Source organism: Lipotes vexillifer, unplaced genomic scaffold (genome assembly GCF_000442215.2).
Source record: "Lipotes vexillifer unplaced genomic scaffold, Lipotes_vexillifer_v1.1 scaffold484, whole genome shotgun sequence".
Classification (NCBI taxonomy): domain Eukaryota; kingdom Metazoa; phylum Chordata; class Mammalia; order Artiodactyla; family Lipotidae; genus Lipotes; species Lipotes vexillifer.
This window is the reverse complement of record NW_006786458.1, coordinates 1,788,939-1,799,620: the sequence shown is the minus strand read 5'-3', so window position 1 is coordinate 1,799,620 and position 10,682 is coordinate 1,788,939. Positions and strand designations below refer to the sequence as shown.

At 45.5% G+C, this 10,682-nt stretch overlaps 1 protein-coding gene across 1 annotated transcript; it reads left to right on the top strand.

Moving 5' to 3' along the window:
* The first annotated feature begins 2,919 nt into the window (after positions 1-2,919).
* On the top strand, positions 2,920-7,285 carry NEFL (neurofilament light chain). Its single transcript, XM_007458821.1, has 4 exons — positions 2,920-4,042; positions 5,200-5,324; positions 5,718-6,061; positions 6,703-7,285. Exons 1-4 carry the CDS (start codon positions 2,996-2,998, stop codon positions 6,843-6,845), a joined length of 1,659 nt encoding a protein of 552 aa, XP_007458883.1. The 5' UTR covers positions 2,920-2,995; the 3' UTR covers positions 6,846-7,285.
* The last annotated feature ends 3,397 nt before the right edge of the window (positions 7,286-10,682 follow it).

Genomic DNA, 10,682 nt, shown 5'->3' with positions numbered 1-10,682 from the left:
GAACCGCTTCAAACAGTCATTTAGGGGAATTACAGAGCTATTAAGGATAGCCAGAGTAGTAGAAATTCTATGAATGAGTTTCATCAACATACTTGCCTGTTTATTTTTAAAATAATTTTTATTTCCTAGGAGTGTGTTTTGTTGGCAGCCCTCAACCAGTTTCATGTTGTTGGAGAATGTGTTTAAAGTGGAACCAATGCACAAGTGTGTAACAAGACCCCAAAGCCTTCTAAAGAAATAACGACACCCCTGTGAAAAACACTAATGCAGAAACATTTGTGGTAAAGGGAAGGAAAGTCAAGATTCTTTTTTTAAGCAGATTTTCTAAAGTTGTTCATTTTACCTTTGCTTTGGCACATAGGGCCAATGCCACATGGGTATTACCTAGCAGAGGAAGGCTTAAGGTAGGGTCACGAACTCTCAGACCTGGGCTGTGTCCGGGAGCTCCTCTAAAGCAAAGCTGTAGTGGAGCTATTGAAAGAGACCAGAGGTCTATATTCATAAATACAGAAGATCTGCCCCTTTCCCCACCCCCTGTTCACCAGGTTCAACAAAGGCAAGGGTCCCTGCGCTCCCATTCCTACCCTTCACACTCCAGGGTGCCTTTCTTTTCAGCTGCCCAAAGGACAGCGGCAGAGGTCCACAGGTTTCTTCTTTCTGCAGCATCTCACGGCCCCTGCAGCATCTATCAGCCACCTCCCTCTTTCTGAGCAGCTTCCTCTGCAGTCAGTCTTCAGCCAGGAGTCTTGGCAAAAACACTGAGGAGCTGAAGATCTCTGAGGGTGACCTGAAACTGAGGGAAGGGAGCTGGCACACAAGAAATGGACTCGTGAATACCTAAGAGTGTGGTGTAGGTGGACTCACACAGAGCGAGTGTGAAACAATGTGGTTTTAATGGGGCAGGTTAAAAAAAAAAAATCCATTCTGCCACTTGTCATCCACATATGGGTAATTGGGAGCAGACAAAAATATGGCTTACTTAGGTTCTTCCCACCACCCAGAGAAGCCTTTCCCTCCGCTGAATCCCTGATCAATGCGAAGACCAAAGATGTATAGACGGTAAAAAGTCATCAGAATGAGTGCTGCCAGGGCCAAGCAAAACGCAGGACAGCCTCAGCTTGAAATCCTAGAATGACTGAGTGTGGATGGACCTCTTGATAGTTTTAAACTACCAATGGTAATGTTTCTAAAGTCTCATTATTTGAGACCTTAAAGATTCTTTAGAAACCCCCATATGCAAGTTCTCTGCTTCAGTCTTTTCCTCTACCACGAAGAAGGAAAGGATTTTTAGGTACAAAGGACCTCAGGAGTTAAGCCTCATCCCACTCCCACCCTCCTGTCGCGGGGAGGGGATTGCAGTTGCTCCGGGAGCATCTGTGGTATCCGCTCCAAGTCCTTCGCCCTCTCAGCATCACAGAGAAAGCGATGCCGGCTTCTCTGTTTAAAATCTCTCACGTCTCCCCTTCGTTTGCCTCTTTTAAAAAATATCAGTATGCTGCACCTCAAATGCTACTCTTACCCAAAGAAAACAAAAATTAAATGCTTGCTTAGAAAAATCTTAGGTGTAAATCTCTGCAATCCCTCCCTGCAACCGGAGGACTCCCTAACGTGATGTGCGTGAAAACGCTCTGTAAACCGCAGGGCTGTATCAATGTGCATTACGGCGTGCACACTGTTTCAGCTCCCTGGGTGTTCCCTAGAAGAAATCCATGGATTTCGGACTGTGCCTGTTATGTGTTTATCAGAGTGACTCGGGGGTAAGAACCACACGGCTATTTTCTGCCCGCCCCAGAACGAGACGTCTCTGGTCCGAGTTCTGCTCCCTGGAGACGCGCTCCGCGCGCCGCGCTCCGGGAGGCAGCAGCAGCTTCCCTCTGAAAATCAGCCACCTGCGTGGCTTGTTGAAATCATCAGGTTGGGCGCTACACGGGTGTAAAAATAGGCAAAGTGGCTTCTAATGTGATGGAGTTGTCGGTGTCGAGCAGGAATTTAGCTTGATGAAGGAGATGCAGGCAACGTGTGACAGTCTGAAGTTCCCCGCTGCAGTGCTGGCTGCTGTCTTTTTGCAGATCGGTTTTCTTCCCAGCTAGTTCAAACTCCTCCACCTACACGCTTCAACACGCCCAAAGCATGCGAGGCTTCGGTCCCCGGAAAGAAATGAGAAAATCTAGTAACACTACAAGGCTGAGAGGAACTGCTCTAAGGGTTTAGAAATGCTAAAATCAACACCTGCAGTGCCCCAGTTCCACGTGTGCGTGTGTGTGTGTGTGTGTGTGTGTGTGTGTGTGTGTGTAGAAGGAGCGCACTAAAGAAAAAGAAAAATAACCAGGAGAAAGGAACACAAATTAAAGAAAGTGCCAGAAACAGCTACAAAGAAATAGAAAACTTTCCTCCATATATGCCGCATACATGCAACCTGGGACAATCTTTTGTATCTCCAATGCCCTGGAGGCACTGCAATGTCACGGTAAACACCTGGGGGATGATGACCCCTGGTGGGGAAGGAGCGACGGGGAGGGGGAGGGTGTCTCCGAGGTTCCAGCCATATGGAAAACTAAGGTGTCAGTAGGGAACGAGAACTTGTTATTGGGGTCACGATCGAATCCGAGTGATACAGGGATCAAGGAATAAGTAGGATGGTGTGGGGGGAGGGAAAGGAAATGAGTGAGGGGGTACGGGGTCTCACACAAAACAGAAGCCTTCAGAGAAAAGTGCAGAGGACGAAGCCGCAGCATCCTCGCGGCCTGTGGCTCGCCCCCGCCTTCCTTTTGCGCAGAATCCTCCCCTCGGCTGCAGCAGCGCTCTGCCCCCTCTGGCCCGGCGCGCAGTGATCGATCGAAGGCTGCGTCAGAGTCCTCTCCGAGTATAAATAGGGGCGGCAGGACAGAGCCGAGCTGCACACAGCCATCCATCCTCCCCTCTCCCTCTGTCCCCCGTTCTTCTTCTCTCTAGGCCCCCATCTCCGCCGCCGGCCAGAGGGGCACCGACCGCCACCATGAGTTCCTTCAGCTTTGAGCCGTACTACTCGACTTCCTACAAACGGCGCTATGTGGAGACGCCCCGGGTGCACATCTCCAGCGTGCGCAGCGGCTACAGCACCGCGCGCTCCGCTTACTCCAGCTACTCGGCGCCCGTCTCCTCCTCGCTGTCCGTGCGCCGCAGCTACTCCTCCAGCTCCGGCTCCTTGTTGCCCAGTCTCGAGACCCTCGACCTGAGCCAGGTAGCCGCCATCAGCAACGACCTCAAGTCGATCCGCACCCAGGAGAAGGCGCAGCTGCAGGACCTCAACGACCGCTTCGCTAGCTTCATCGAGCGCGTGCACGAGCTGGAGCAGCAGAACAAGGTCCTGGAAGCCGAGCTGCTGGTGCTGCGCCAGAAGCACTCCGAGCCGTCCCGCTTCCGGGTGCTGTACGAGCAGGAGATCCGCGACCTGCGCCTGGCGGCGGAAGACGCCAGCAACGAGAAGCAGGCGCTGCAGGGCGAGCGCGAAGGGCTGGAGGAGACTCTGCGCAGCCTGCAGGCGCGCTACGAAGAGGAGGTGCTGAGCCGTGAGGACGCAGAGGGCCGGCTGATGGAAGCGCGCAAGGGGGCCGACGAAGCGGCTCTCGCCCGCGCCGAGCTCGAAAAGCGCATCGACAGCCTGATGGACGAAATCGCTTTTCTGAAGAAAGTGCACGAAGAGGAGATCGCCGAGCTGCAGGCGCAGATCCAGTACGCGCAGATCTCCGTGGAGATGGATGTGTCCTCCAAGCCCGACCTCTCCGCCGCGCTCAAGGACATCCGCGCCCAGTATGAGAAGCTGGCCGCCAAGAACATGCAGAATGCCGAAGAGTGGTTCAAGAGCCGCTTCACCGTGCTGACCGAGAGCGCCGCCAAGAACACCGATGCGGTGCGCGCCGCCAAGGACGAGGTGTCCGAGAGCCGCCGCCTGCTAAAGGCCAAGACCCTGGAGATCGAAGCATGCCGGGGCATGAACGAAGCGCTGGAGAAGCAGCTGCAGGAGCTGGAGGACAAGCAGAACGCCGACATTAGTGCTATGCAGGTATGGCACCGGGCAAAACACTGTGGAGGCGGGGAGGGGGCTGCAGAATCGAGTTAGGATGGGCGGGGGGTGGGGGAGAGTGGAGGACGCGCCTAGAAAGTGGAGATCAGAAATGAGGCATCTGCATGCAGCTGTTAGGCGGTAGAACTTGGCTCCTTGGAGGCTGTGTGGGAGCGGGTGGGGCGGTTGGAGGGCGGGGTGCGGCCGCCACTGCAGTCTGCGAAGATGTGCAGGGTGCAGTTGAATCTCTGTTGCGCATTAAAGCTGCACAGCCCTGCGGGGGGTTGGGTGGGGTGGGAGAAGGGATGGGATCAGGGCGTTGCCTCTGGCCTGCCTCTCTGCTGTCCTGAATTCACCACAAGTTGCTTTGCTGCACAGATTGGACCATCTGATTAATAAACACAGCGACGAACTCCCATTAGTTCTGTGACCAGCATGATTTCAGACTAATTTTACCAACCGCTCCCTTCCCGTAGCAGGTAGACAGGAATACAGTCAAAATTGTCGTAGGTAATGATGGTCATAGTAAAACCTTTCTTTTTCTCCATCTTCTGGAGAGAAGAGAAAATAATATAGATACATAGAAAATATTTTAGAGAAAATGAAAAAAATTTAAATTTATCTACTTCCTTCCATAAAGAAGTGGATTTCTTGTATGTAACCTGGATAAAGTTAGTCAGTGAATGAGAAACAAAGTTTTCAAAAAAACAAATCTGTTTAGTTCCTTGCAGGCATTTTATGATAATCATTAGACTGTAGTAATTAACAACAAAAATTTTCTTCTATTCGTTTTTTTTAAATAATTTTTTTGCTTTCATCTCATGCTTTATGAAGCTGGATCTTTTTAGGCAAGCAAAGAAAGGTTTAAAAAGAGAAAAGGCAGTTGTTTCAGGGGAGGTTTTATCTAAGGTGTGCACTTTGATTTTAATTAAACCTATGCCCTTGCAGCTATAGTAAAGTAATAGCAGTAAGGATTTACGCTTGTATTTTTTTTTTTTTTTTTTTTTTTTTTTAGTTGAGGAAAGTACAGGGGCGAGAGCTTAAACTGAGAAGGCTACTAAAACAGTGGGACCTCCAAAACCAATCTGGTCCCCAGCCTCGAATGTTTTTTCTTTTTTTTTTTTTTTTTTTTTTTTTTTTTTTTTGTCTTCCAACAGGACACAATCAACAAATTGGAAAATGAATTGAGAACCACAAAGGGTGAAATGGCAAGATACCTCAAGGAATACCAAGACCTCCTCAATGTGAAGATGGCTTTGGACATTGAGATTGCAGCTTACAGGTAAAAATGGAGGGGCAAAGGTAGCAGCCCTTCAACCTTAGGAAGGAAATCAGACTTCCTTTCTGTTGAATCAGGAATCTTCAAAAATAGTCCTTTGAAATGATTGTGTTCACCTTTTGGCCTTTTCCAAGAAGAATTTATCCTGTAATAATGAGACCTGTTCTTAGCTTCCCATTACATTTAAAGTCTAACAGACAGGGTTATTTGAAGGTGTTTTTTGGGTTTTTGGTTTTTTCCTGGTCTCAGTCACAACATCCCCAGTTATTAAGTTCTGATAATTTCCAACCCTGCCTTTGGCTTTCAGGGTGGCACTGGGGAAGGTGTTGGGTGGTGGGCTCAGCACACTTCCTGTGTTCATGATTGTTAACCCCACCCTCTCCCTGCCTCCCCCAGGAAACTCTTGGAAGGTGAGGAGACCCGGCTCAGTTTCACCAGCGTGGGCAGCATAACGAGCGGCTACTCCCAGAGCTCCCAGGTCTTTGGCCGATCTGCCTATGGTGGTTTACAGACCAGCTCCTACTTGATGTCCGCCCGCTCCTTCCCATCTTACTACACCAGCCACGTCCAGGAGGAGCAGATCGAGGTGGAGGAGACCATCGAGGCTGCGAAAGCTGAGGAAGCCAAGGACCAGCCCCCCTCTGAAGGAGAAGCTGAGGCGGAGGAAAAAAAGGAGGAGGCCGAGGCGGAGGCCGAGGCGGAGGCCGAGGCTGAAGAGGAGGGAGCCCAAGAGGAAGAAGGTAGGATTCAAACCAAACCAAACCGAACCCACCCTGCAATTCCAGGTCCAGCCAGGGCATGAATATTTGTTAGGACATTGATAAGATAAATGAAGCCTTGCTTATGCCAAGGAAGTTTTATTCATACATGAGTTTAGATTCTTAAATAATACATTGATCTATTGCTTCAACAGACCTTTAGTAATAAGCACGTCATTTCTCAGATTGGCTGTCCTCCCAGAGACGCACATCTCTAATTAGCTTGGTACTTTTTTGAAAAGAACTTAAAAAAAACAAAAAATCCTCCTCCTGCTGTCTTTTTATTCCTAATTAAACATTCTAACATCCATTCATTTAACTCAGTCATTTGGTGTCCTAAAGAACAAAAATGAACACCAAACACACAGTAGAAGAAAACCAAGGTCCCAGAGGAGAGCAGAGCATCCAGTACCTAGACATAATCTCATTCTATTTAAATATGTGTTCAGCGTTCAAATTATTCCCAGCAGGCGTTGTCAGTTGCATGCATTTTGGGAGAAAGGAGCTGAGAGGTTTGGGGCAAGTATTTCGACATTTGTGTTTCTCCATAAAACCTTAGCAGAAATGTTTTGATGGGACTCACGCTGCATTTGGAGTTTGTACATTTGCTTTTTATGTTAAAGCTGCCAAGGAAGAATCTGAGAAGGCAAAGGAGGAAGAGGAAGGAGGTGAAGGCAAAGAAGCAGCAGAAACCAAAGAAGCTGAGGAGGAGGAAAAAAAAGATGAAGGTGCTGGGGAGGAACAAGCCACTAAGAAGAAAGATTGAACCCCCTTTTCCTTAACTATTCCAGGAATAATTCTCCTGAAATCAGGTCAATCCCATCACCAACCAACCAGTTGAGTTGCAGATACTATATGAATTAAGAAGTCAATATATGTATAATTCTGAGATGACTTAGGTTGGGCATTAAATGTTGTGCTATGACTTTTCTCTTTCCGCAGAGTATCTGTTTGCTTGCAGAGTGGCTTCCTGGCTTGCTGCCAGCCTGTGCATGGTCCACGCTTATGAGTTCAGGATCTATGGCAATGTGAATAATTCAGATGTTTACAATAAAAAAAAAAAAAAAACCCTGAATAAATGAATTCACTAATGTTAATGTTAAACGTCATGGAAAAAAAATAGTCCTTCGAACCTTTGGTGGTTAGAAATTAAAGGCCTTGAATTATGTGCTATAAATAGTAAATAAAGTTACACTGAATGACATTCCTTGCTGTGGCTGTTGACTTAATTCGAATATCTTAAAGAAGGCACCAATATAAGACACATAGAAGTGGGCTATTGACCTCCAAATTTTTTTAAGTCAAAATTTTAACAATTACAATGCATTTCCCCCCCTTAATTGGTAATTCTGAGGATGCAACTAGGTCATGAGCATTCATGAAATCTCTCCCCTCAAAAATTTTACTGATAATAAGCTCCAGTAAATGAGAATCTCTGGGGTTTTCTTTGATAAATAGCTATATGCTATGCCCCATAAGTGTCCTTATATAATGTTGGGAGTGGCTTTCTTGGAGGCCATTCTGAATTTATGTGATAAATATACCCTCTATGGTAAACCGGTAACTTTAACACTAGCATATAATAATAAATGCAGTATGGATAGAATATGAATCCCATAACCCTAACCCACCTAGCACTATAACCACATTTAAAATATATTGTCATGAGCAGCAGTTGAAACCCAAGCAAATGATACAATCAGAAGGAATACTTTATTATCTCTGTATAATTTTGGATGGAGTAAGAATATCAAAATTTATTTGCCATTGCAAACATGTTGCCTGCAATCCTGAGCTTATGATTGAGTGTGTTAGCTTAATTGTGTTGCCTCAAGTAAATAGCCTTTATGCCACCTATTTTAAACTTTTTAAGCACTGCAGATACAGATAATGAAATTGTGATCAGTCACTGAAGGGGGGATTATATACTTGTATGTTGCATTGCCATCGCTCTGCATGTCTTTACTGGGAAATATTTGGATTTCAGTGATAGCTCTTACTGGTTGGACATTGCATCAAATACACACCCCATCCGTCCTCCCTGTTCACTGTAAAGTTATGAAAGCTCTTGCACTTGCATTAGATGTGGAATGTTGACGAAATTACTGATTATCCGCTGTTCTGCTTCTGTTCTTACACAATTGCTTTGTCAGCTAATTTTTTTCAACATTTGTTGTTTAGACAACTCTTAAAGGTCATGAATTTAATCTGAAAGCAAAGTGGTTTCCATTTAAAGTTACCTGATGACATCACACTATGTATTTCTAGTTAAATATATCTCACCAAAGCAAAGAGGTAAAATATTTCTTTATCTACCATGATGCTATGGATTTGAATTACGAAGATTCTCAGCACATTTACTTCTGTAAAGACTAGGAGTTGCCTCAGACACCAAGCTTTTCACATTTATGTTCATTAAACTTGGGATGCTGCACATGGTAAAGCTCAGATATATGTAAATTACATGTAAAAAAAGTAGCCAAATGGAAAGAGCTGGTTGGTTTGAGAATTTCTTGAAGTAAGAACACTGTACCATACTCTATCCTGTGTGCCATAATAAAATACTGAAAAATCTAAACTAAATGGATTTGAAGTCTTTAAAAACAATTTCCTCAAATGTGGTACCCTGGTCAGTCTCGCTCTCCCTCCTGCTCTCCCCAAACTCTAGTTCTCGTTCTGTATTATCTCCCCTAGCTAATGACGCCACTCCTCAGCCATCCATTTCTGCAGATCAGAGACTGGGCATGGCGTCATATCTCCCATTTCCTCTCCCCAGTCCCTCTGGTTTAATCTATCACCAAGTCCTATTGATTTTACTGCCTACGTATCTTGAATCCATCCACGTTTTCCTGTTTACACTGCCACCACTCTAAGGAACCTCCCAATGTCTTATTCTCCTTCAGTCAGCACACTAGAGTAAGCTAATCTTTAGAGAAGTGCATTTTGATCATGCCCCTCCAATAGTTTCCCATTTCTTTTAATATAAAAACCAATATCTTTAAGGTGATCTTCAAGGCCTGGAGTGACCTGACCCCAAACTACATCTCGAACCTCATCCTGTGCATATCCCCTTACCCCTCCCTTACTACTGACTGGTGTTTCAGCCACCCTGGCCCTCTGTTCTCCCACCTGCCACAAGGTTTTTGCTGATTTCTCTGTCTGGACCACTCATTTTTTCTATCTTTCCCTCAAACTTGCTCAGATTTCAGCTCAGTTGTCATTCCCTTGGGGAAGCCTTCCCTGACTGAACCAAATTCCTTTATTAAATGTGTTTATAAGAGCATGTAGACCTTTACACAGTCAGAATCGGCATCTATTTCCATGATCATTTAGTGTCTGCGTCCCCTGCTCTAGAGTGATCCTCAGAAGCATGACAATCAGACCTCCTGCTCCCCAGCATCTAGCATTGTTCCTACCATGGTAAAGCACAATAAATGTCGATTGAATGAATAACTTCTTGATAGACTAAAATGCCTTCGGGATGACTAGAAAGCCAAGAGCGTTCGATAATCAGTCCTGGTCTAGTCAACACTTTGTGGAAAGGGCAGAGAACCAAAAATCAAGTGTCTATTCCAGATTCTAGTGTTGTTTGTTATGGAGGGCTGGCCATCCCCACCCCCATCCCCATTCTGGCTTCAATCTTCTTAGCTACATAAGGCTTTAGCACTTGATTTCTCAAATCCACTCTAGATTCATGATTCAAAATTTCCTGAAAAACTTTTAGAAGATCAGGCTAAATGGCTGAATAGGAAACATGCATATCACTGTTATGTCCACGCTAAAGTCCATCACTTAAAGGGAATTGCTAAACTTTGTGTAAAGTTTCATTCCTAGCATTAAATTGATAAGCAATTAATTTGATTGCTTTTTTCCCTAAATGGAGATTCCCTACATGGAGATTCTAGTGCTGTCAGAATAGTTGCTGTGTCCCAGGTACTAATCTAAGTGCATTATACGTATTATCTCATCAATTTCTTTCTTATGACAATGTTATCAGTCCAGTATGATTATCATCCCCATTTTATGGATGAGGAATTTTTAGGTGACTTGACCAAGGTCACATAGCTAGTTTGTGGTAGGCTGAGATTCAAACCTCCCAGGATGGATGGCTCTAAAGTCCATGCTCTTAACCAAATATTGCATTGACTCTCCTTTGCAGTCCAGCTTGGGAGGCATCCTCATGGAATCAGAGCATATTTTCATAGGCTTGTGTTGTGACAGCAGCCTGGGGGTTTTCACACAATTATTGGAATTCTTACAGTCTTTGTCCAATTCAAGGGCACCTCTACACTCGCAGTGTTCCATTGAAGTTACTTAGAATGCTTAAATTTTTCTTTAGTTCCTTTGATTATTTATGTCCCTATAAATTCCTCTGCAAAAATTTTAAGCAGAGATGTATTTGAAATTTATCTTCAAGGATCACCAACTTTCAGGATGTGCTTCTCAAACTGTGCAGGACCCTGCGGGGCCTTCCTGGGGGACACAGCTTCTTGCCCCCCACCTCTTGTTTGTAGAAAAGCTTTAGCCTCCTTGGTCTCCCCTGAGCTCCAAAGAACAAATTTTATCAGAGAAGTGAGAAAATACAGAAACAAAGGAAAGCAGT

Bases quoted from the DNA above. Each gene is read 5' to 3' on its own strand.
- NEFL (XM_007458821.1), top strand. From the start codon at position 2,996: ATGAGTTCCTTCAGCTTTGAGCCGTACTACTCGACTTCCTACAAACGG. The intron at 4,043-5,199 runs GTATGGCACCGG...GTCTTCCAACAG, and splicing joins CCGACATTAGTGCTATGCAG to GACACAATCAACAAATTGGA. The intron at 6,062-6,702 runs GTAGGATTCAAA...TTTATGTTAAAG, and splicing joins GGGAGCCCAAGAGGAAGAAG to CTGCCAAGGAAGAATCTGAG.